At 37.8% G+C, this 27,380-nt stretch overlaps 2 protein-coding genes across 2 annotated transcripts in view; one reads left to right on the top strand and one right to left on the bottom strand.

Annotated features, from left to right (window-relative positions):
- The window catches only part of LOC139122564 (15-hydroxyprostaglandin dehydrogenase [NAD(+)]-like), a 46,134-nt gene extending 35,751 nt beyond the window's left edge, over positions 1-10,383 (top strand). Inside the window, exons 3-7 of the mRNA XM_070688109.1 lie at positions 3,227-3,333; positions 4,003-4,099; positions 7,019-7,095; positions 7,980-8,125; positions 8,654-10,383. Of these exons, the coding sequence (XP_070544210.1) occupies positions 3,227-3,333; positions 4,003-4,099; positions 7,019-7,095; positions 7,980-8,125; positions 8,654-8,780 (554 nt within the window). The 3' untranslated portion in view covers positions 8,781-10,383. The remainder of the gene's footprint in view (positions 1-3,226; positions 3,334-4,002; positions 4,100-7,018; positions 7,096-7,979; positions 8,126-8,653) is intronic.
- A 9,709-nt stretch (positions 10,384-20,092) lies between these two features.
- On the bottom strand, positions 20,093-26,440 carry LOC139122559 (sulfotransferase 1 family member D1-like). Its single transcript, XM_070688096.1, has 6 exons — positions 26,191-26,440; positions 23,863-24,080; positions 23,239-23,365; positions 22,739-22,833; positions 22,295-22,478; positions 20,093-21,684 (listed from the first exon to the last, which is right to left on the bottom strand). Exons 1-6 carry the CDS (start codon positions 26,339-26,341, stop codon positions 21,572-21,574), a joined length of 888 nt encoding a protein of 295 aa, XP_070544197.1. The 5' UTR covers positions 26,342-26,440; the 3' UTR covers positions 20,093-21,571.
- Between the last annotated feature and the right edge of the window lie 940 nt (positions 26,441-27,380).

Here is a 27,380-nt window from a genome sequence, read left to right as displayed (position 1 = left end):
AAAGTCAGGAAAATGAGTACATGTTAACAATAATGTGTATATCTACTCGGTTCCCAGAAGTCATACCACTGAGAAATACAATGCCAAAGACTATAGTGAGAGCTTTAGTCAAGTTTTTCACTTTATTTGGCCTCCCTAAATGTGTCTAGTCTGATCAAGGCTCCAACTTTATGTCTGGAATTTTCAAAAAGTAATAGATCAACTAGGCATTAAACAGTACAGGTGCTCTGAGCGATTTCATCAAACCTTGAAAGACATGATCAGGACCTACTGTTTTGACACAGAGAAGCAGTGGGATGAAGGAATTCATTTTCTGCTCTTTGCTGTTAGAGAGGCAATTCAAGAGTCTCTTGGTTTTAGCCCATTTGAGCTTGTATTCGGACATACAGTCCTTGGCCCACTTAAGCTCTTTAAAGAGAAATTCCTATCAGACGATAATGATTGTCTGAATATTTTACAATATGTGTCAGATTTTCGTACAAAACTCTCTAAGGCATGTGAATTAGCCAGAGAAAACTTTGAGTCATCTCAGCAGTCCATAAAAGTAAATTACGATGAAAACACCTCCAAATGGAAGTTTGAACCAGGTCAAAAAGTTCTTGTTCTTCTTCCGGTTCCTGGCAGACCACTCCATGCTCGTTAATTTGGGCCATATCTAATTGATAAGAAATTGAGCAATTCAATTACATCATAAAAACACTGACAGGCGAAAACAAAAACAGTTATGCCACATAAATATGCTTAAGCCATATTTGGATAGGGATAATCCTACTATAACACAGCCTGTCAGTGCAGTCAGTTAAAAACATTATGAAGAGAGCGATACTGAAACTGACTTGAGTGAAAATACTCTAAATTCAAAGCTGGGCTCAGTCAAACTTCAGAATTCAGAGATCCTGGAGAATCTTGAGTTTACAAAGTTGGCACACCTCCAGCCGTCATAATGACAACAGGTGAAAGAACTGATCCACGAATATAAACACCTGTTTCAAGATGTTCTAATGACAACAAACGTCATCTATCATGATGTTGATGCTGGGGACAGTAAGCCTGTAAAACAACATCCATACAGACTGAATCCAACAAAAGCGAAATATCTCCAGGAAGAAGTCAAATACCTGCTGGATAATGACTTTATTGAACCCATCAGTAAAAGTAACTGGAGTTCGCCGAGCATACTTGTGCCAAAATCAGATCATAGTTATCGTATGTGCCCGGACTACAGGAAAGTGAACACTCTAACAAAGACAGACACTTTCCCAATCCCGAGGATTGATGATTGTATCGATCGAGTGGGAAAAGCCAAATATGTGACAAAATTTGATCTACTAAAGGGATTTTGGCAAGTCCCTCTGACGGATCGTGCTCATGAAATATTCGCCTTTGTTACACCAGACGGATTGTTCCAGTACAAGGTGATGCCATTCGGAATGAAGAACTCTCCGGCCACATTCCAACGGATGATCAACGACGTTATATCCGGATTAGAAGGATGTGGAGCCTACGTCGACGACATCATCCTGTACAGTGACACCTGGGAGGAACTCATCAAACTCATGCAGAAGTTCTTTGAGAGACTGAGCAAAGCAATGTTGACTGTCAACCTTGCCAAATCTGAGTTTGGTTGGGCGAGGGTGACTTACCTCAGACATACTGTAGGACAGGGTGAGGTAAAACCTGTTGATGCTAAAATCAGTGCTATTAAAGTTTTCCCAAACCAAATTGCAAGAGACAACTGATGCGCTCTCTCGGTATGGCTGGTTACTACAGAGAATTCTGTCCAAATTTCTCTACAATTACTGACCCTTTGTCTAACTCACTTAAAAAGAAAGTAAAGTTTGTTTTCAGAACAATGCCAACAGGCATTTGATACACTTAAAGCCATACTTCAAAGTGCTCCGGTCTTGTCTGCACCAGATTTCAGTATGCCATTCAAATTAGCTGTAGATGCTAGTGATACAGCTGCTGGTGCTGTTTTATTGCAAGAGGATAGTCATGGGATAGATCATCCTGTTTGCTACTTTTCACACAAATTTAACAAATCCCAGAGAAACTACTCTACAATTGAAAAAGAGTGTTTATCTTTGATATTAGCTTTACAGCATTTTGAAGTTCATGTTACTTCTTCAAATCAGACAATAGTAGTTTATATTGATCTTTGACTGTATCATTAAATTGAGCACACATGGATGCGGCTTGACAGTACGAATTTGTCGGATGTCACTGTTGTCCTAATTCAATGGGAAATGTAAGGGAGCCCATCAGTAATAACAGGGGGTGGGGCGGGGGAATTCCGTGCGCACCTTTACTGTAAAATGTGACCCTCCCCTCTAACCTCTTGTCTAAAATGTGACCCTCCCCCTCGTCCAACATTCTAAAACTTGACCCTCTCCGCAAATCACTGCAGTATTCTTCCCAGGAATGGCTGAAGTAGTAGCAGCTAATTTCCATAACAAATGGTTTAATTGTTATGTAAGTTAGAGACAGAAATTACAGGGGAGAGAGGTCGTGCTTTGGGAGGGTCGCAATTTATCACGCAAGCATCTTTGAAGGATCATACCTTTGCAGGAGGGTCACCATATTATGAACAACTTAAAGAAGGCAAGATGAGGATGATATAGTGCCTCACCCCAAAATATCAAATCGTAAAACATGGGAGTCTATCAGGCAAACTATAGATAATTTTCCACTGCAAAACAAGCTGTCTCGTGTGAGTGTCCATCTATACAAAACCGTGGCCATGTCGCCATAGAAAATACAATAAAGCGACATACAATACTCTGATTTCTGCTAAGATCAGGAAAAATGCAAAAGTACAAATAATCACTCGCCCGTGCATGGCATGCGACAGTTCTATTGTTTAAAACATAAACCATTGATAAATTAAAACGGTAATATCGCCTCAATATTACAAGTGGTTGAAATGCAATAGATCATAGAGGTAATACGCAGAGTACCTCTGTGACAAGGATAAGTTTAAATATGTAAACGTTTATTGTTGTTGATTCCATGCTGGTATCTCGTGGCGCCAGAACTGTTACAGTCCAAATCAAGTGGAATTGCAGCGGGATTTATGGCGAACAGGGGCTCTTATGTATCAAGAGCGTGAAATATTATTTTTTTGTCAATTATGACACCCTCTTCAATAAATTTTAATTTTTCGAAGTTTAGTCGTAAATTAGTATAATCTCCCCGTACTTTATTTGTCTCTCTTTTGACATTTCAGCTGCCTATGAACAAACAAAGAAGCGATTTGGTAGGCTGGACGTCGTTTGCAACAATGCTGCCATTCTAGATGATTTCAAATTGGTTGAGACAGTTGACGTAAACTTGGTATGTACACATTTCTGTTCAGATGCTGTATTTTAACGTCCTCTCTTACATTCCAAGTGTGCACGTCAAAATCTGCCATGATCATAAAACAAGTACAACTTATTCTACTCGAAAGAGTTAATGCTGATAAATGACTACCATGTATCTGATACAGCTTGGTGATTCGCTTATGAAAACTTTCGGTCTCGGTGACATCTAAGACAGTTTCATCCTCTTTAACACTTTCAAATATTTAGGGGGCACCGTGGGGCAGTTTTTTGGGTACAGGTCTCAGAGGATGGTAGGTCGAGACTCCAGCATGTTGCTGTGCCCTTGAGTAAGACACTTTACTCCGCATTGCTCCATGGGGTAGTAGGTTATGGGTACATTCATCCTGGAATTTGGAAATGCCTGTTGGATGATGGATCGGATAGAAAAAGTAGATTTTGAAAATATCTAAGAAACTTCTTACGGACTTTGTTTTGTTTGATCGTTGCAGCAACTTGACTGACAATTAATACTTAGAAGCTGTCAATATTCGAACTGTAACAATATTATCAGGTCACATTGTATAAATCAAGGTCAAGAAATGTTAAGTGTAGATGTTTTGGTCCGCTAAAATCAAATGTGTAGACTTCCACTAAAACGGTAATATTTTTGTATGTTTTATCCGTTTGTTACTTGCCAAAGACAAGTTTAATACGGAGTACCTATATGGCTGTAGAATTCATGGGGATCCAACATGGCGGTCATGGGGGAGTCATTATCAACATTTCCTCGATTGCAGGTAAGACAATCTGTACAAACTGAACACAACTCCTGAATTCTAGCAAATAGTTTTTCCTTTTAATTCACTTCCATTGTTATTAAAATTAAAGGTCATAGCGGATATTTGTTGGCATTTTTCAAATTTATACTATATGAGTCCGGCCTTTATAGTTTGATATAATACTTAAAACTGGTCGGAGAAGCGGTAAAGAAATAGGTAATATATTCTGTGTTGTGAGAAATGCATCTCGTATTAAGTTGCATTTCGTAATCATCACAACATGCATGGAGGTTATTTAGTTCATGATTGATTGAGAGTTATTTCATCCTCTTTAAACTTGCACAAACTGTCAAAAGTTCAAGAAGAAAGCGTCGCTTTGGTGTATTTTGACAAATCAATCGCCCTACCATTTCACAGATTTCTGGTACGACGTGATGCTAAAGTACGATACACTGTTTATAACGATGTAACAGATATGTCACTTGTTAAATGGCACTCTGGGAATGTGACGCACTTGCTACAGAACGTTCATTGAAAAGGCAACAATATGTATAATTTTGTAATTTGTAATTTGTAATTTTATTACTCCAAGTCAATGCATCCATAAATGGATTTTCATGCATTGAATAAAATACATGCAAATATACAAAATAAAAATACATAACTCATTAAAAGACCAGTAGTTAAAAAGTTATAAAACTAAACATCAAAAGGATAAGCATAAAAAGTTGGTGAGCACCATATATTCAATTAAAAGAAACAGGAAGTTGACATGCGGATCGGTCAATAATGGCTTAGAAAAGAATAAGCAGGTACAGTAAAGTAGTTTAAATTATAATATTGGCAATGGTGGATGAACGATATTTGAATGAGCGACTGTGGGCCTTAGAAACATCATATTTACTTCTGGTGTTATACTGGTGAATTGTTGAATTTTGATGAGATGGTCTGGCAAGTAGACAGGAACTTTGTTGTTGATACATTCGTGAACTAGATTCTTTAAGTGTTGGTCGTGCCTTTCCTGGATAGTTGGCCAGTTGAGTGAATTTCTGTAAGATGTAACATGGTCTGACTTTTTTAGTCCACACTGAATGCGTACAGCAAAATTAATTATGCGTTCAAGTTGTAGGTTGCTTTTGAGAGTAATATTACAGTTGGAAAAGACAGTGTCACAGTAGTCTAAAAGGGAGAAAACTATAGCTGAGATAACATTCTTGCGAACCTTTTCTTGAATACATCGTCTGACACGGGCCAATTTCGTCAGATAGCCACATGCTCGACGGAGGCAGGCAATATGGTTGGACCAGCTGGACCATATATTTCAAGAGTTATCGGCCATGTGTTTTCGTTAAATGCTGCTACCCATGCTCATCGTACGGATATGCGTGTACTTTGTATCTCGTTTAAAACCATTTATTGACTCAAATAGTCACAAAATATATGTAACATTTTAATACATGTGCTAGCTAGCTCCATGATATGTTACAGCTAGTAATGTCAAGTCTCTCTCTGTACATTTATGTGTCACACGTATATATCTTATGAAATAAAAGGAAAGCAACTCAACACATCATTGTCATCTTGGTTGTTTACGGTTAGTGTATTTTATGTATTTTGTGAGTGTATTTTATGTTTCGCAGTTTTTTGTACAGGTCTGATTAGTCATGGCGTAAAAATTCTTAGAGTTATGTACCGTGTCTCTCTATACGTTCTGTGTCACATGTATAGCTTATCAAATCTGTGTCTGTCCATTTCTATGTCACACGTATATATCGTAATATATATATATATATATATATATATATATATATATATATATATAATCGCATCATACCAATCCATAATCCAATAACACTAGGTCAAAATTTGTAAGACAATAGTTGTAAACATAGACACAAAACAGCACAGAACAGACAGTAAATAGACGGTACAAAACAAGTCAAATTCATGAAAGAAAGATATATGGACCTCTGGCCAAAAGACCAAGAAGTGATGTCAGGTGTTTCGAAAATAGTGAGCGCATCCTGCCCCACATGTGGCACCCGCCATATATCAATCTGTAAGTCAGATAGGTAGTGGTCACTAACTAAGGCCCAATGTCACCGATGCCATCAGTGATCATTTGTCGAAGAGAGATATTGTATTTATCTACCAGCTTGCGATACCTGCCAAAAGAGCGTTTGAATGTAGAGACAAGTCTTGCTCTGGTGTAACCTTGATTTAACAGTTTGAAAGAGAGATGGCCATGTCTCTCTACAAAATCACCATATGAACTGCATGCTCTTGCATATCGTATAAGCTGGGAAATGTATACCCCATAAGCAGGTGAGAGTGGAATATTACTGATGAGGTGTGGAAAATTAATTATACTAAAGTTTAAATCATCTCTCTTGTCATATAGCCTAGTAGAAAGGTGACCATTGGAGTCAAATTCAAGTAAAATGTCCAGATATGAAGCAGAAGAGGCCGTTTCTGTAGTTTCTTTAATCTCCAATTCTGGAGGAATATATATATATATATATATATATATATATATATATATATATATATAATATATTATATATTTCCAGTCTGTCTTTGCTCATTTCTCTGTCAAATGTACATATCTTGTCAAGTCTCTCTTTGTCCATTTCTGTGTCCCATGTTTATTACTTATCGAATGTGTCTCTGACTATTTCTGTGTCACACTTATATATCTTATCCAGTGTGTCTCGGTACGTCTACATCTTATCCAATCTACCTTTGTACATTTCTGTGTTTTATCCAGGCTTTCACACGCACACACACACACACACAACCACACACACACACACGCATATATATATATATATATATATATATATATATATATATATATATATATATATATATATATATATATATGCTTACGTGTTGAATATTCATATCAATATAATATCTTCATTTTCGATATTCAAGGTTTATTGCCAAACAAGTATGTTCCGATATATGCGGCTACAAAACATGGCGTCGTTGGTTTCTCAAGGAGTGCGGCGGTAAGTTATTCTTTTACCTAGAGTTTATATAAATTTATATTTTTATATATCTCATAGCTACAATCACTGGTATTTAAAACACATGTGGTACCTGACAAATTATATCGCTCTGTCTAGGGTTTGTCTAAAGATAAATCCATTGGTTACAGTAACATACTATAACAATGATATGAAAAACCAAGATCCCTAAGAAGTGTGGTATATTTCAATATTGAAATTTAAGTGGAAAGTAGAAAAAGCCGGGACACCGAGTTTGTAGTGGCAATCAATGCGGTTAGTTTTAAAGAACATAACACGTGGAATTTTTGGGGGGTTTAAAATTAAGCAGTCTGTGTAACAAATAGCAAAAACTTACCAAAGTCGACCTTTGATTAAAACAATTATACCAAGTGAATGGGGTAGAATCTGACAAAAATGTATGTGAATCAAAGTGAAGATTTGGATATTAAACAGTATGTATGTGTGCAATAGCAATTCGATTATGTTAAAAAGTATGTATTTTTGCAATGGTGACACGATTCTCGAAAACTCAAAGATTAAGGAAATGCATATCTTTTTAGATTGACTCGGTATATCACGGCCTTCAAACACGAAATTTATGTTAGGAGAAATCTATGTGATATTGATCAGCGATGATGATATGCGTGATGTCAAATATACGTGTGAATAATATTCTATCTCCTTTTGTTAGTGTTAAAGCTAACTGGCAAGCATGCATTCTCTCACGTATTTCGTTTATGGATAGTACATTGTTGCTCAAGTTGCTTTGTGTTCGGCAAACATAAAATTGCTCACGGAGACACACTCGTATGGGTGCGTGTGTCTGTGTGTGTCTGTGTTAGTGTATCTGCGTCTGTGTGTGATTCCGTCCACCAATTTTTCAGGACGAGCAGCTAATGAAGGATAATGAAATACGTATTGCATCATATTGTGTCGGTAATGTCAACGCTGGCATGGTTTTGGCCGCAAATCAGTCTTCACGCTATGGTCAAGAGTTTGGAGATCGTTTGGCGACCTTGGGATATATGAGGTAAGCAAAGAAGATGTGAATCTGCAATTTGTAAAGAGGAGAGTGACTGTCCTGTAAGATTGTAAATCATCTTCTAAGAAATTGTGTATCTATCAATCAATCTATCTATCTATCTATCTATCTATCTATCTATCTATCTATATCTATCTATCAATCTATCTATCTATCTATCTATCGACAATCTATCTCTCTATCTATCTACCTACCTACTTACCTATCTATCTATCTATCTATCTATCTATCTATCTATCTATCTATCTATCTATCTATCTATCTATCTATCTATCTATCTATCTATCTATCTATCTGTCTGTCTGTCTGTTTGTCTGTCTGCCTATCTGTCTGTCTGTTTCTGTCTGTCTGTTTTTCTTTTTATCTATGTATCTTTCACCGTTCCTATTTGCTTCTCTATGCCTGTCTGTCAGTCTCCATACGGTTGGCTCGTGGTGAGTTCATATATGTTGCTGCATATCCATAACCTTTCGTATGGTCGTAAAACTTAGTGTTTTCACTTTTTCCTCATTCTAGCCTGCAAGAATGCTGTGAGAGCGTTGTACAGATGATTGAAGACAAATCTGTGAATGGGAAAGCAAATCTACATACTCTAGAGATTCCCATGATGAATATTCTGCCACCTGATTTCATGAAAATATAATTTACCCAAGACAGTAGCTAGTGATTGTAATGAAACTTTGCCATTACGAATGAGGCAGTTTAGATTCACAGAGTATGTTCATGCATAATATCCAGTCCAGGAACCAGGTGCCGCCAACTGGCAAACTTCATCAATTTCGCAAAATCTTCACAAAACATGTTTTGAAGGCTTGTATACTGCTTTTACTTATTTTTGACCTTGACCTAAAATTTGGAGGGGAAGGTAGAGTTGTTTGTAACTGCCCTCCCATAGGCATACGAAACATTTGCCCTACCACTGAATTTTTGAAGCCCACTGCTCTTCAGTGCTCACAACAATTCGAGTTCCCCACTGCCCCCTCGCCACTACTGAAATTCCCCATTGCCCACTAGATGCCCAATAGGCAACCTAGATCCACTCAAAATCGTGCGAGTGATATACCTTGGAACATTGCTCCCCTCTAAGTTTGGCGCTTAATCTGCCCTCAGGTTATATCAACCACGGCATTCCACTATCGAACATTTTCTCCATGGCCACTGAAATTTCTTCCCCACCCACAGTAAAAATCGATTTTTTGCTACCCGCCCGATGATTAGTTTTTTTTTAATTTGCCCACCAGCTTAAAAGCTGTGCAAGAACACCTTTTGAAGAACAGGTCAGTTGGCGGCACCTGTGGACCACAACAATGAAATTTGCGATTAACTATCCATATATCGTGTTACTTAGCTTGTGAGCTATGTCACACCTCTAAGTCTGCTGTTTGTAGAACCAGAAATTTCTTCACACTTTCACTACTCAAGGACGACAGATTTTAAGAAATCTGTTTTTCAAAGAATATCAGGATTCATTTCAGAAGGATTACTACAAAATTAATTGATATGTTTTGTGTAGAATGCACCTCGGGGATAGATATTTAGGCTCTTAAACTTTTACAATGCTTGTCTCATCTAAAACTTTTCATCATAGTTTTTGAAAAATCGAAAATTTTATGTTTCCCTATAGAGTTAACAGGGATGTTGGTAGCCATTTTGAATTTCAAACATCTGTAAATCTTGTGTAATTTGTTTTTTAGTACCAAACTTTGCATGTTGATCGCTGATTTTTACCCTTGATTTGGAAAGAGAATAACTGAAAGATTCTTTGAGGAAAATTCCTTTGAGCGAAATTCGTCAAAAGTTCACTTTTGGTCAAAATCGAGTTGTATACCGTCGCTGGGTGTTCTTAATTGCCATGATATCATAACAGTGTATTGAAATTCTGGGGTGAAACGTCAAAAAAGGAATTTGCACTTTCCGAGAGTTCGCGAGTGTTCCAACTGTGGTATATCGCGAATATACCACGGTTCTTTGCACGTCTTGAAAAATCAGATCGCTGCACTTGCGTCATAAATATACTGGTATGATATAATTCATATTTGTCACGGCCTCTTTGAAAACACATCAATGCCATTCATTCTTATTACATCTTACTATGACCAAACTATCTGTGAATTTTGATCAACTGTATCATCGATATATGCAAATTATTGTAATTATATATGCCGCAATTCAAAAGCTATTTAGGTCTGCAATTTGCCTCAAGTAATGCTATGAATAAAATTGTATGACAACAGGACACGTGTTGAAAATAATGTGAGAGGTAAAATTTGTATTCATTTATTATTTTTGCTATTTATTTAAACACTTATTTATTAAATATATGTTTGTTTCGTAATAATGTATTTATTTATTCTTGCATATATCTGTCTATTTATTTATTTATGTATAGCATGCGATTTGTATGGCATTGGATATGAAGCGATATTCTTAGCTGTCAATTTAGCAGAGGCAGTAAGGCCTAAAAAAAAATTGTGTGTTTCCGGTAACCCGACCTACCCTAGTTCAAACCCCCCGACACTAAACTTTTTTTTGGACCTTGAAAACAAATCCCGCGAGATTGGCTGGGAAAAGTTTTAAATCACGCGTGATTTCATGATGTCATTAAACAACAATAGCGACTGCTTGTGCAAGCGTGTTTTCCGTAACATGTGAGAAATGCGATAACGTTCGAGAAAAAATGTAAAAAGTGTGAGAGGCTCCCGACCTAACTATCCAAAATGTTTTTGTGTCGAGTTTGTGTTTAATTCGTTTCAAAAATGTGTTCCTATATTCTTATCCGATTTTTTGTGTTAATGAAAATGTTTGTTTCACCTCGGATATTTGTAGGGAAGTTTGGATTAGTGTGTACGGTAATGTTTTGTTTGTGTGGGGAAAGCTTATGGCGATTGTAAAAAGTGTGAAAGAGGCTCCCCACCTAACTATCCAAAATGTCTTTGTGTCGAGTTTGTGTTTGATTCGTTTCAAAAATGTGTTCCTACATTTTTATCCGATTTTTTGTGTTAAAGAAAATGTTTGTTTCGCCTCAGATATTTGTAGGGAAGTTTGGATTAGTGTGTACGGTAATGTTTTGTTTGTGTTGGGAAAGCTTATGGCGAGACGCAGCCGGACCTATGGTGTTACAAAGTTGATGAGTGGTCCTTTGACGCTTGCGTTTCGAAACCCGAGTGTGGTTTCTCATCAGTCGCAGTGTAGATTCTTTCGTTAGTTTGTGTTTAATGTATTTTAGTGGTCTTGCTCTTCGAATAGCGAGGCAAGAATATCAACGTTTGGGTCTCGTTGTGAGTCCGTTTGGTGGTCTGGTTTGTTTGTTTTTTGTTTCTTTACTTCTGTAAATTTTGTTTTGACTAGTGTGTCTTTTAGGTTTTTGTTTCTCTTGTAAGCAATGATTGGTGATTCTGGGAATAGATTCCTTAGTGTTGAGTCCTTCTCCAGTTCAGCCAAATGTTTCAAAAGACTTCCCTTAAGATCTTTTGTTTTTATGTAAGGGCTGTATGTTGTACTGAAGATGAGTTTGTTTGTTGCTTCTTTACGTGTACTTGTACAGTTTGTTAGTGTATTACGAATACTGTGGTTTATTTTTTCTGTTATATTCGTGATTTCATTGTTTTTGTATTCTCTGTCGAGTAGTTTGTTTCTAAAGAAAGCGACTTTTAGTAAAGTCGTCATTGTTGTTTCAAGTGCGAGCGTATCTAAGGATTTCACCTTTGATAAAGCCATTAAATGTTGCTGTCGGGTGACACGATTCTCTATGTAGAAATTGGAATGTGTCTGTTGGTTTAGTATGTGTTTTGAAGTCGAGGATATTTTCTTTGTGGTATCTTGCACCTTTGAAAACTACTACATCTAGGATTGTAATTTCTTGTGTTGAGTTTTCGTATGAAAACTTAAACGTTGGGTGCATTGTGTGGATTTTTTGAATGAAGTTAGTGAGTTCGGTTTGAGGTCCCAGAAAGATTGCAAAGACATCATCCCTGAATCTTTTCCAGAAGTGAATGTTGTTGTGGTTGTTTACGACACAGAGTAATATCATAGACAGAGTGGCAACACTTGCATGCCTTTTGTTCCATGGTCGTCTCGGTAGACTATTGGCTTTTCATATTAAAATGAGCTTAAAAGGTGTTAAACTTTTTGGAGGCTTGGTTTGTGGTTGATAATTACACGAGATTATGCGAAACATACGACGAGATGGCATCGTACTGCCAGTCGCGTAGCAACCATAGTTACTTTGTGAGCTCTCAGGCCAGAAACACTGCCTCACGCCAATCAAAACATAACACGCCAGCAGTTTCATAAACATGTCCTTTCTTGGCGCACGTGTAAAAGACGGTATGACTGACCGTAAACCATTGAGTAAAACCAGACAGTATCGATAAAAGACTTTCAAATTTGGTTCAAACATACTCATTATATATTCATAAAAATATGAGAGGAATTTTTAAAACGGTAAAACCCACTTTCCTGAAGCTCAAAACACTCCCGTTTTCGTCAGCACATCAATTCCGATCAGCACCACACGAAAACAACAACACAAGCTTTGTCGAACATACTTTCGCTTAACAATTGGTGAAAATCCGAAAATTACCGAAGGGTGCATGGTCGGCACTCTTCGGAAAAGAGAGCCAAGAGCTTCGCGAGGCGAGGCAAACATGGATTGCTTATGTAACCGCTTCACCCCTTAAACAATAGCTGTTGCCACTCTGTCTATGATATTACTCTGTGTTTACGATTATTATCTTTTCAAGTTCATGAAAAGCAATGTCTGCTATCTCTGGCGAGGCATTCGATCCCATGCTGCAGCCGCGGGTTTGGCGGAAATATTGCTTGTTAAATTCTGTTGTGTTTTAGAATTAGTGAAAGCATTTCTATTAAGTCTTCCGAGGGTGGTTTTTTGATGCAGTAATTTGTTTGAAGCGAGGTTTGTGAGTTTAATGTTTCACTGACTAGCCGAATCGCTTCGTCGTGAATTGTGTTTGTGTCCATCAACACCACGTCGAGTGTTACAAGAAATGCATGTTGGGGAAAATTTGTTTTTTTCTATTTCTTGTATGAAGTTTGTTGTGTCTTTTATATTTGACGGTTGTTGCTGGACCAGTGGTTTTATGAAGTAATCCAGGAATTCTGAAATTCTGTTAGTGGGACTGGAGCAGCCACTAAATATTGGTCTCCCTGCAAACGTTGAGTTTTCAGGCGGCGGTTTGTGAATTTTAGGCAATAAGTACCACTGCGGGGTACGGATTTTTATGTTTTTTGGATCGAGATACTTATACGTATCATGGTCGATGTGTTTGTTCTCGTACATTTTGTTTAATAGTTCGTGTACTTTGTTTACTGTTTGTTCTGTGTCGTCACTGTCTAGTTGTGTATAATACTGAGTGTTGCGTAATTGTCTTTTGCATTCGTGTATGTAATCTTTTGTGTTGAAAATGACGATGCCTTGACCCTTGTCGAAGGGTATTAAAATTTTCTCATTTTCTTTTTTGCAGAGAAAAAAAAATTACCAAAAAAAAATTTTTTTCCTACCTACCTACCCTATTTCTGAAGAGCATGTTACAGGAAACACACAATTTTTTTTTTTGGCCTAAGTATTTGCAGGAAAAGCGCTATCAAAAATTGCGTGATATAGAGAAAGAGAACAATATGACGATGGTTTCCAAAAGAGTGAAATGCTCGTTTTCTCGAGCTCCATCATTTACCCCTCTGCCTCCCTCATCTACCCCTCTGCCTCCCTCATCTACCCCTCTGCCTCCCTCATTTACCCCTCTGCCTCCCTCATTTACCCCTCAGTCTCCCTCATCTACCCCTCTGCCTCCCTCATTTACCCCTCTGCCTCCCTCATCTATCCCTCTGCCTCCCTCATTTACCCCTCTGTCTCCCTCATTTACCCCTCTGTCTCCCTCATTTTTTCCATCTTCCTCCCTTATCTATCGTGTTGTAACGGCGGTTTTGCTTACAGAATATGATTGATCTAAGCAGTTTAAGTGATAATAAAATATTTGTTATGATCATACAATTGTCGAATCCAGAGACTGACTACTTCGGATTCAACTTGCTGTCAGTTATCAGGCGTTATTTCAATTCAATGTCTTGCATTGTGGAGACGTCAGTGACTGGTCATTATTGAGTAGTATTGCAACATAGTATTGGTTTTCGATACAGCGTGCGTACTCTCTCGACGACGCGTTTCAGAATTTATTTTCATCTTGTGACGAGTTTTAAACATTTAGAATCCATAATAAAGGGAATAAAATTATCGTTGTTTTATTACAAGCAAGGGAAACATCGAAAATAGAATGTTTTCAAAACCATGGCCTGTATTGCCACACTCCAAGGAAATAAATACCTTCAGTCAGCCGGAACATACGTATCGCTGTTTGAATAGTAATGGTACGCTGGTGAATAAGATATTAGCTGTTTTTCGCAAAAAAATTTGATACTGATGCCATTTTAGCTACTTATGCTATCACGATTAACGGCACAATGACAAAGGGCGCGAGACGGAATTCCATCCAGGCCAGCTGCTTTGCGAGGATCAGCCCTTGAGAAGCACGTTTTCACATCAGACGATTGGATCGTAAAAGGTGGATGTTTATTTATTTATTTATTTATTTATTTATTTATTTATTTATTTATTTATTTTGTATTTATTTATTTATTTATTTATTTATTGATTTAATTTATTTATTTATTTATTGACATTAAAGGATAACCCATTTACAGATACCAATTAAGTGAAAGTTTCCCAATTGGGCCGTAATCTTCCATGGGGTCTTACAAAATTCATAAAAGAACTGTACAGATCAAAAAAACTGATAAAAACACTAAAAAGTATGGGCGAACATAACATAAAATAATGAGCAGCAACAGAATAAAAATTATAATTAAAACAGCTATTTGTCAATATTATCTTTAATAAAATGCTTCAGTTCGGTTTTAAAAGTCGCAAGACTTGAGCTACATCGAAGATTCTCTGGCAGTGAATTCCAATTCCTTTGGAAGCACGCACAACAAAAGATCTCTGACCAGACTCGCTTCGAAACTGTGGAATTTGCAGTTTGCGCGTAGAAGAGGCGCATGTGAGATTAGTATGAACATTCATTAATGGAACAAACATGTCAGCAATATATGTTGGAATAGAATTCTCAAAATATTCAAAGACTAAATACAAGTAAAATAAAAAATACGTTGTTTTACAGAGATAACATCGACGGTTTCCAAAAGGTAATTACTGGAAATATCAAATCTGCATTAAGAAGGACTCTTAGAGCCCCTATCTGCATTTTATAAACCTTGTCGATATTTTTAATGGTTGCATTTCCCAAACAACACAACAGAAGTCGATTGCAGATGGGATTAAACCATAGTAAAAGATCATTAGGATGGGAGAGAATACATTATTGTAGACATCTAGGAAAACCAATTTTTTTACTCAACGTAGCACATAAGTTGTCAATGCGCTTATCCCAAGAGACCAAATTATCAAGAGTTACTAAGTTATTAAATCAGAGTTTTGGGCTAGTAGTGAAGACAGTTCAACTCTTAACTTTGAATAGTCATTCAACATGTCGGTTAATTTGTTCTCAGTGGTCTTCAGCGAATGTCTAATATTCCAATAGTCAGGACATGGCCAGAAATAACGTAACGTTTCTTCATCTGTAGTATTCACACAGCGAAGATGAAACCAAATAAAGCACAGACTACATCTCACCATTTCACCCTTATCGCTGCGGTCGTATTTGCAAAATTCAGCGCACAACGGGGGATTAGTTCTTTCTCGTGACTTCGTCGTTGCTTTTTCCCTTTGGAATTTTTGCAATTCATATCGTCATTTGCCTTGGTCGATGATGAAGACCGCAATCGAAGTCAGAGGTAGAATCTTTCTCAAGATCAGTCAGTCTTTCCTTGGCGTAATTGTTCAGCGCATTACCAATATAGTGGCATGTAGTCTTGATTTTGTCGGATGGAAAAAGAAGCAACAAAGTATGCATTTCACCTTCAATGCTCTTCACATATGGCCACTTACTGAACTTTTTAAGGTGGAGCTGCATGTTGCCAGCAGAGTTTTTTCAAAGCAATATTTGTCACTAAAGATGTGACAAGGAAATCCCCTCATACTATATATTTTCAAAACGCAGAGACTCTAAAGTTAGTATGGTAGCAATAGTCTACTCGAAAGGATGAAGGGGGTGTATATTTGGGGTAAAAAACCTCAATTTTGGTATTAATGATAGAAATTAATTTAAGTCAAAAACTTGACGCCATTTTCTTAAATGTAATATTTCACTTAAAAAAAGAGTATATGTAGATAAAAAGGACTTTTTTATTTTGCATTATCTATCCTCATTCCAGAATGGCAAGAGTTGAAAGACTGACACGCAAAAAGTGATTGAATCATGATTAGGAAAATTAAAATACCTCTTATTCAAAATGTAACAATTTTATTGCTAAAAAAATAGCTGTTTTGTTATGAAGCATGTAAAGAACAATATGTGAAAATTTTAGAAAATTTGACCCAGTCAGAGTGGAGTTAAATTCTTTGAAAATATTGAAATTGGGAGGAAAAAGAAGCCAGGAAATTGGGTGATTTGCATAAATTTGCATAAATTAACACTTCTGTATCACGCAACTTACGACTCTTTAACAAGCTAAAAGGTGAATCCAACCAATATTTTAATCCTGGGTTCACAAATCAATTAAAACTGAATGAATATTTGCAAAAAGTGATTTTTGAGCAAAATACTCTGTGTTTAGTGCAGCGCCCCCTTAAGTTGATCAATGTCAAGGCGGGCGATTTCATCCATGAACTTTTTTTTTCAGTTCCCTTTCGATTTCCGATGAATCATATGAGTCGACGTCATCCGTATGGGTTGAACTTGTCGCCATATTCAAACTTGAATATTTACGAGGTCTTCAACTCAGACCAATCTTTTACTTCAATTTTATCAGGTCAGGAAGTGGAGTTCGATTATAAAGTCGATCGCACTGTCACAGACAAATATAGACAGACTGGTAACAGGGCATGCCTTTTGTTCAATGGTCGTCTCGGTACACCATTGGCTTTCATATTAAAATGAGCTTCAAAGGTGTTAAACGTTTTGGAGGCTTTGTAATTGCACGAGATTATGCGAAAAATACGACGAGATGGCATCGCACTGCCAGTCGCGTAGCAACCATAGTTACTTTGTGAGCTCTTAGGCCAGAAACACTGCTTCACGCCAATCAAAACATAACAGGCCAGCAGTTTCATAAACATGTCCTTCCTTGACGCACGTGTAAAAGACGGTATGACTGATCGTAAATCATTAAGTAAAACCAGACAGTATCGATAAAAGACTTTCAAATGTGGTTCAAACACACTCATTATATATTCATAAAAATATGAGAGGAATTTTTAAAACAGTAAAACTTACTTTCCTGAAGCTCAAAACACTCCCGTTTTCGCCAGCACGTCAATTCCGCTCAGTACCAAAAGACAACTACAACACAAACTTTGCCGAACACACTTTCGCTTAAAAATTAGCGAAAATACGGAAACTTCCGAAGGTTGCATGGTCGGCACTCTTCAGAAAAGAGAGTCGAGAGCTTCATGAGGCGAGGCAAACATGCATTGCTTACGTAACCGCTTCACGCCTTAAACAATACCCGTTACCAGTCTGTCTATATTTGTCTGTGGCACTGTGTAAAGCAAGTGTTAATGATGACGAACAGTTGGTTTTTGGATAAAATCAGATCAGGTAAACGGGAAATTTTGTGATTACATACAGAGCATAGAATCAATGTTGTTCACGCTGTAGTGCCCTCTTCTTAGAGGAAAACAGTGAATATCCAGGTTTAAATGAGGCTCTATTTGCTTCTTTTCAAAGCGGGCATAACTTCGTTCAAACGGTCCCGAAGATTGACATCACTATCGACAATACTGCTTGATTTCTTCCTGTATTAAGTTACTACCTCTATACCTTGCCACACACGGTAGTCTCTTTATTTAAACTGGCTCTCAAGTTTATTTCGGTAGTGCTGTTTAGCAGACATCATTGTTTTATAAAGATTATACGTGCCTTGTTGTACGCTGCTACATCATTCCCTTTAAATGCCTCATGTTTCGCTTTTACCTTTTAGCCAATTTTTTTCTTGAACCAAGGCTTCTTATTGGGATAGCTCTGTATAAGTTTTTGCGGAACACGTTTAGATGCAAAATTTCACCAATCCTGTAACTGCATCCATGTACTTATCCATGTTATTTGACGATTCCTTGAAATTTGACCAGGCGGTAGACTCAAAACATCCTTGAAGCTGCAAAATCGAATCCTTGGACCACGTGTGGACCGACCTGGTTATTGGCTTAGATCTTTTGAGTTTGGTTTTATAAGCTGGAATCAGAAACACTAAAGCATGGTCCGATTTGCCAAAATAAGGACGAGACACAGAGAGGTTTGCACCTTTGTAGAATAACAATGATCGAGCATCGTTTTCGGACCTGGTGATAAAGTTGACAGCTCGCTGAGTGCTTTTAATGATTAGCATATAAACAGAATAACGAGTGTTGTTCTAGGCATTTGTATGGCTGTCAAAAATGTATGTTGACAAAATCACAAAATTGTAATCTCCTTCGTGAAAACTGAATTGGTCTTAACATTATTCAAAGTGGGAAATCAGAAAGACATGACCATCAAAACAATGCTGGTAGAATTTTGAAGTATGGACCAAGCTGTTCTGAAAAATGAAGACATTTACTTCAGTTGTAAAGCTGATACACTTGTAACGTAATTCCTAAATTTTGGCGTCGATTTCATCCCCTAAAATATGTGAAATTGATTTTAGGAAAAGTGTGCTCTATTCCCTACTATAGGTACGGAGAATACCAACCAGTCTTCAATAGGCCTACACGTGCACACAAATATAGATAAAATACTTTATGTTTACACAGTTTCAACGTTCCAAATAGCCTATATTCTTTTGTCAGAGTTCAAATTGTACTTTTAGGTTGTCGTAATTTGTGTCCCATTTTTCTCGATGAAGGTGGAGACAGTATTACCGTATCGAAACCGTATAATCACATTTAGTTGAATCCGCACGTTTCAAACTGCGCATGAATACGTGTCCCGTATCTGTATTGTAATTCTTTCTCTCTTCCGTTCTGCTTTCATGTGTTGTATTAAGGTATCGCTGACTTTTTCATTTTATTTTATTTTGTTACAGCAGACACACGCCTTACACACTCTCCCCTAAACTTAGGAACTTATGTTTCTAGCACCGCAGTTTTTATGATCGACGGCCCCAAAGTGCTCCGAGTGTGTACACAGATCAAGAAGAATTATCGATAACATCACTGAACAAAATCACAGCTACAGAATGCTGGGGCAACTTCCAAGTGTGGTCTACACAAAATTATAGGGGTCTCCCCTCCTGATACAGAAACTTTTGAAAATTTCGCACTAAAATAGCGCAATTTGGCTACACTTTGAATAACTGTCACAGTGAATATTTTTGCATTACCCTTTTTTGTATATCACTTTTTATAAACCCCTCCTTCCTGTTCATCATTTTCAAGTGAACCCCTCCCTTCTTCCGACCCCCCCCCCCCGGCTGTACATGATGTCGGTCATCGGGGAGTAGTTGCCGTGTTCCTAACCATACGCGACTGTTATATCGACATTTGGGTTTGGTCAAAAAGAGTTGAACTATTTGATATCAACAAGAGATGGATCAAAAATCAAACTTTGGGGGAAATATGGCAATAAGGTATGGTCAACTGCACGACTGAGGCATGATCCACTATGTCAAGTAGATGACATGCGGTATGGGTGGATTAATCATCGGAATGAGAGGGGGGCATAGAGTCCATGGGGAGATTTTTTGACAGTTAGACCGATTCGGAAGTATATGATATGATTCTTTGGTTTACGTGTCCAGTGTTTATGTCTTTGGGGGTTTTAAGGAAAAGTCAGACATTGTATTTTTAGAAGAACTTTTTCCGCTCAGCTTTAATGAACACAAACCTTTGTAGACATTTTGTAAACAGTACTTCAAAAGGCTGCATGCCTTGCAGAATGTCGCATAGTAGTATAGATTATGGAGGTGAAAAATACATTTCTGCTTTGATTTTTGAACTTGCTCTTATAGTCAGAATACATGGAAACAATCAAGTAAAAGTAAAATTTGCATGTATAACATTTTTGTGTGTGTTTTTGATCCGCTTACCTTTCAAAATTTTGAGTGGATGCAAAACAAAGAGTCAATTTGCTCTGGCCTTATTGCAAGATACGATGTAAGACTGTGGAAGGTTAATGTGCAGGTTTGGTGATTTAATCAAATGAACTAAACATAGCTTGTATCGAAGTAAGTTACAGGTTTTTGTCAGAGATTGAATTTTTGTGAGAGATTAAAATATTCAATATATTCACAAATAAACAGTCGTCATCTTATCATGACGAGACATGTCGTCACAGGGTTAAACAATCGGTTACATTTGGAACCGTTCTGGTTAATGAAGTTCGTTTATACATTGGTCACGTGATACCCTTGTAACTGTCTGTTTTTTTATTGTAGAAGTCAAAATCAGCTTGCAAATATCCGACATCGTAAATCGTTGTTATAGGTCTTTGTGAATTTGCTCAAAGTTCAAAGGTCATTACTTCCTCTGATATCATTTAAAAATGCAGCAAAATGTTGTTTGCTTGAGTTCATTGCACGATCCGTTTAAATCAGAGTTGCCAGTCGTTTGTCAGAATGATATGCATCACCGGGTCGATGGTACCGCCAAGAGGTTACTATGTAGGGCGTAAGCCGATGGTACCGCCAAGAGGTTACTATGTAGGGCGTAAGCCGATGGTACCGCCAAGAGGTTACTATGTAGGGCGTAAGCCGATGGTACCGCCAAGAGGTTACTATGTAGGGCGTAAGCCGATGGTACCGCCAAGAGGTTACTATGTAGGGCGTAAGCCGATAAAGTCACCTTTGCAGGTACCTTGCAACGAGTAATTTGCATATCAAAGCTGGTCAGCTGACATAAAAAAAAAACTGAAAGTCTCTGCATCGAATCTACCCTGTAGTGTGTTTCATTGTGTGCACAATGCACTGATATATTACGTATTATATCATACCAGTATATTGATGGCGGAAATGCTGCGATCTGATTGGTCCGAGACGCGATAACAACCATGGTATATTGGCGATATACCATGGCAGGCATGCGCGCGAGCTCTCAGCTTGAGTAAAAGTCTGTTTTTGACGTTCCATGCCAGAATTTCAATATACTGTTATGATATAATAGCAATAAATCACACCCAGCGACGGTACACCACTCGATTTTGACCAGTTCACTTGCACTCGCTATCGCTCGTGCATATATGTATGAACTGGTCAAAATCTCGTGGTATACCATCGCTGGGTGTGCTTTATTGCTTAAATAGCGTTCCTTAAAACTTTCAAACAACCACTCTAAGCTTCATATTGGAAAGTCAGCCCTCTGTGTTTTAGTACCTCTGCACACCACTTGTCAAATTCTTCACTTTGAGCGACAGTGAAATGATTCTTCCAATCTCCAACCACACCTATCGTCAAAGAACATGAAAGCACTGTCATCTTTGTGACATAGTCACAGGCGAAGCCTAATACGACAGTCGGAAAGAATTCTGACAAATTACATGGCACTGGAATGTGATTACTGCACACACAATCCCTCTATAGAGGGACTGTGCTGTACAGCAGGAACGGAACTTTGAAAATCTTGATATCGTGCTTTGATGATGGGGAAAATAGTTTAAACTATAGTAACGGAAAGCTGACAATAACGAGGTCATGATAAAATAAAATTAATCTTGGAGGATAACATTATATATTAACAATGTAATTATTGCGGTTTCTTTGAAATATTGGTCATGTTTATTTTGCGTTAGCTTTGGTCAACATATACAGTTTGTAAGCGATGAAGTACCTACAACTTCACTCAAACAAAACAAAACAAAGTCAAAACAAGTAATTATAGAGGTCAAAACAAGTTGAAGTTACTGTGAAATTACGTCAGTACAGTCGAGTTACCATACTTCATTACTCACCCAGTTAAACGGACAGACAGACGGACAGGACGGCAGAGAAGGCAGATAGTAAAAGATACAATAAAGTCGATATGTCGTGTAACGCTCTGCATAAATTATGACTGACCTTTTCTGACAAATGGCGACATAGCCGGGTCTATATTATACGCTATCAATCTTGCGTCTTTTGGTTTCATATCACGTTTTCTTGTAGCATCAATCGTCGTTTCTTCTGAAATCTTCTTCAAGGTCTGTGTGTCCAAACGGCAGCCGAGAAACTCACACACTTTCTTGATCGACGACTCTAAATCCTTGAATCAATAATTAGACGATACTGACAAAAAGGAAAGTAAAGTCGACTTCGACAAACAGTGCTTACTAATGCACTTGGCATACTAGATAATGCACTTTTTAACTTTCGGATTAATACATTTAACTTTATTAGAAAATCCAGCAATAGATTGACGACAGAGGTTGGATCCATTCAAGAACAGTACTTTCAATATAAAACTCAAGTCATATATCGAGTTTGTCACAGCTATGACAGCAAAACAAATGCTAACCCTCGTACCGTTTTCATGTCTTCATATTTCAGAAACAAGACGTTGTCATCTTCTCTCTTATTCCACCAATATAAAACGTGTGTATGCCACTCACCAAAGATAACTGTAAGCCGACAAGGTTGACAAGATCACGGATTAACAAAATATCCTTCAACGAATTTTCGAGTTTTGAATTACAATAATTAAAGGAAAGATAATTCCTTTAGCTTCAAAAGCCGTAAGAAGTTTGTCGGCCGAGAGAAGGTCCTTTGTCGTCGGTTAACGTCCATTGAATGCCTTAGAACTTAGTTTTGCTCACTCGATTATATCATAATATCTGTCTGATGATCAAATCAGTAGCATATGTCTATAGCCTGGTGCATTAAATCATTGCAACGAGATAAAGCAAAACTTCTGAAGCTGGTAGTATTAGCAAATTTTGTTCTCTCAATAAGTTTGTAATAATTAAAATTTGACACTGTGTTGTTATAATAATGAGTTAAATAGAAATTTGGACGATTCATCTCACTCTTTCCAGACATTATCGCGTCCATTATATTCTGCAAGGAAGAGTAGTCTTCTTGGGCTTCGATTATTTGGTAATGATATGCAGATGACGTCACTATGTCTTTAGGGTTCCTCGCTACAGAGATAATCTGCAGAAAAATACCGGAAGGGCATTTACTATAACAGACATTGCTCGTATACTATAAAAGTAGAGAAAGTGTTGATTTTCAACATTGAATGATATGAATATACGTTATTTTCAAATACGTATGACACTTCAGTTTTGAAATTGTGCGGTCGTTAGTGACGAAGTGTATTTCTTGAATGCGAGAATGACATCGATGGATTATTGATCTTCAGAAAAAAGTTCCCATTCAAAATTTTGCCAGATGAGTTGTCTAGCGGGAAAAGTTGCACTAACTGCCCGACATTTCCATATTCCTCCCATCTGTCATATAATTTTGACGTCTGAACATTTTCTGAAAATGATTTTTTTCAATTTGCTGATAAAATCAATCGAAGTCCTGATCCACAAATATTAGTAACTTACACACATTCATGTATCAAGCAGAAAGTGTAATATTAGCCATTAATTATATGTTCTAATGAATATGAAGACATTTCCAACAATTGCCATGACTCTAACCTTTGGCTTCTTGACAAATATCTGCGGTGGTAAGAACTGCGGCAATAAATGGGAAGTGATGACCCTCGGTGAGGGCGCCTCAGCTAAAAGTTGAAAGTTCGGTTTAGAATACAGATGGTATTCAGCGTAAGGGGCGTGGTCGATGTTTGGATCTTCCTTTTCACGGAGGCCGCTGTTCACAAGAATTTTGTTCACAATGTCACCGATCCACGTTGTGCCTGTGGTTAGTAATGGGTAAATAGGTAAATGACTAGGACAGTAATAAAACAAGAAATATAAAAATGAAATAAAGACGACAAGTTTTAGGGAGCGTTAGGTTTTTATGGCCGGGTGAGACGGCAAAATAGGGCGGGAGGTCATCTGAAATTGGAAAACATCAAAATAGGGAGGGGAGGGGGGGGGTCATGCTTTTTCCAAACACCACATTAGGGGGTGCACTTGATTTTCAATAATGTTCATCCTGTCAAAAAGCCTTGTTTTAATTTTTCGTGACAATGTTTTCATTCGCTGAAGTCAGTGCACTTTATCCGATACAAATAAATGTATTTTCTTTCTCAATAACTTCTTGCCTTGACAAGTCTACAGGCTATTCTCACAACAGCTTCTACCAGCAAAGTATGAACGGCAGCAGGGTCTTGGCATGCTATCGCTCAAGTAAGGCTGACCATAAGTGCAGGCTATGAGATATGGCTTATACATTCGGGTCCATGTCACACAAAACATATGATGTTTGACACAAATTGTTTTACTCCAATCTAGATTAAATATTTTGTATCAAAGTAAGAGCCATTTGGGATAGCACATTTTTGCACACAAGGGGGATGACTTGATTTTCAAAAATGTCTACCCTGTGAAAAATTCTCGTTTCAGCGCACATAACATTCCATGAAGTAAGGCTCATTCTCCGTGTGTTTTCTTTCTCTGAAGTCATTACAATATGGTCTGAATACAAGTATATGTGTTTTCTATCTTACTAACTTCTAGTCTTGGCAAGACTATAGGTTTGTCTTACAATACCTTTTACTATCAGAGTGGCAATGGTAAGTTGTTAGTATGCAGTGGCTAAAGTAAGGTGTAAGCTATGAGACATACTCGTCCAGCCATATTCCATTCTCCTCCAGCTAGAAAGTATATATCTCACAACCCCTAAGACACTGCAGAGCTTGTAGTTCATATGAAGATTTTCGAGTAAGACACACTTCATTGGCATAAAGCTAGTTAGGCAGAGCTTCTCGGAAAGTAGACTAAATACGACACGCCTGTTACACACATGATGAGTGACAGCATTCCCAACTTTGACTTTATACAGTGATTCAGTAGCTTCACTAGATAAAGATTGACTTTATCGGTTTTGGGACATTTTGACGGTCCTAGCATGCTAGCAGGGTATGCTTCCTATTTCAGACTCCTGGTTCCACCACTCATTAATTTAATTTGCGATGCAAGAGAGCCCTCTTCGATCCCTACACCCGGTCCCTACATCATAAATATTTTGGCGATAGGACCTGTGACTTAAGATACCAAGCATTCCAAGAAATTTGCTGTTATATGAAACATTTGTAAAAAATTGTTAAACAGAAGTTTTCAAACCAATTAACAAAATCCCATATATCCTAAGAAGTAGATTAATTACCAGCTAATCCTATCAAAGCTGGGCCGCAATTGACCGCAATAAACGACAGATCAAGAGACCATTCAAGACACAGTCTACTGTCTCGGGGTACCATGGCAACAAATTATTTTCAACCTTTCTTGAAAAACATTTTCTGCCAACTGGGCTAACAGCAACAAAAACAATCATCCAGCTCCCCCCCCCCTGTAGTCAAACGGTCCGCCCCTTACATGTGAACCCTTGTGGCTTTCGTGAACCCTTCGTGGCTTTGGTAGGTTTAGGGATACTATACCAAAGCATGGAGACGCTCTTGTCAACTAAATATTGATTTCTGTATTTCACCATGCAACAGTTTGCCATCTTTATGGCTTGAACCAGTTAACTTGTTGTTCATCGGCAGATCAGTATCGATAGACGCCACCAAATATGGCATAGGTTCAAAGGTCAGAGCAAGTCACTTCATGCAACAACAAACAAAACGCACCGCCTTTTCAATCAATGAATACCGCGCGTGCCCTCATTCATCCAGAATCTAATTGTTCTGACGCAGCCCCTCCATCCGCTGTGAATTCATGAAGCACTGGGCACATACATACTCGCTATCTAGTATGTATCTATAGATCGATACAATATCAAGAACCCAGGTTATGTGTCTGTAGAAGCACATACAGCAAGGCCTGCCATATTCATGCAACGAAACATGTCAAATTGCCTACCTGACTTGGTGTAGGTTAACAGCCATATGTCATCTGGTCGCACTTCGAACGACTCCATGGCTTGAAGACAGTGGAGAGGAGCCTGCCATGGAAACCTAACACCCTTGTACGTAATGGAAGATTTTGGACGTTGTTGACCTCCTTGTGACATTACGGTATACGACTGAGTCCTGTAATCGTATTACAGTACTACTCTCACACCTAGCCTTTGTATGATTATGACACAGAATGATATCTCACTGAGATCAATGCTTTATGTCACTTAGGGGGGCACCATTTGGTTTCGGGGAGGGCTTCATTTGATGAGTGCGAGGGGTTGCCGGTCATCAAGGGAGAAAAATATTAATTTGCTGTGGAATTTGAAATTGAAGAAAGAATTTGCTGTCTCTTCCCTGAGATCGTGGAGTTAGAATCTCTCTTCTACCTCCATGCTGAGATGAAGGTAAAATAATTATCCAAAATGTGTGTCTATGCAGTCTTTAATCCAATCTGACGCTCAGATGACACAAATAATACTTGATATATGTTTCAGTCGACCTCTTTGATGTACATGTATTTTAGTCGTGATTACTTGTATTGCTCCAATACTCAATAGCGTTAGGCCAATGATCTACCGTTTTCAATACTCAATAGCGTTAGGCCAAGGCTCTACCGTTTTTAAATTCTTTAAAGCAATGTTTGCACTGCTTGACATTTCAAGAATCTATGCATATCATTTCTTCAGTAATTTAGAATGAACAACATTGTGGATTCAATTCTGAAACCATTTAAATGCAGGGTGCGTGCCGTGCACGGTCCGGACTGTGCTTTGGATCCGTACATTATAAAATCTACCGTGGAATGAAACTCCCCTTCCTACTGCCACTCAATTGTTGGTTTGCCTAGTCTGCCAGCGTTTGCGATGACTTTTCAGTAAGTTTGCTGTATGCTATTATAAACTTTGTCTTTGTTTAAATTGATATTAATTTCCATCATTCACCCAATATAATTGACATTTAAAAATCTTTCTTAATAAGGCTGTACGTATTACAGAAGTTAGGTAACTCTTTTATTACCGATAATGCAGATTCACAAGCAAAACTGAAAATCAATACAGCGGGATGCCTGTTCTTCATTTATTCACAAAAAAAAACCAATAAAAAATTGCTGATTGGACCATAGACATGCTACGTAATGCGTGATTGGGTAAT

This window comes from Ptychodera flava, chromosome 2 (assembly GCF_041260155.1).
Source record: "Ptychodera flava strain L36383 chromosome 2, AS_Pfla_20210202, whole genome shotgun sequence".
NCBI classification, from domain to species: Eukaryota; Metazoa; Hemichordata; class Enteropneusta; family Ptychoderidae; genus Ptychodera; species Ptychodera flava.
This window is presented reverse-complemented; position numbering and strand designations above follow the sequence as displayed.

Excerpts from the sequence above, each read along its gene's own strand:
- LOC139122559 (XM_070688096.1), bottom strand. The coding sequence starts at position 26,341 with ATGTCACAAGGAGGTCAACAACGTCCAAAATCTTCCATTACGTACAAG. Across the intron at positions 23,366-23,862 it reads TATTTGTCAAGAAGCCAAAG|ATTATCTCTGTAGCGAGGAA; the intron begins GTTAGAGTCATG and ends ATTTTTCTGCAG. Across the intron at positions 22,479-22,738 it reads AATATGAAGACATGAAAACG|GATTTAGAGTCGTCGATCAA; the intron begins GTACGAGGGTTA and ends TATTGATTCAAG.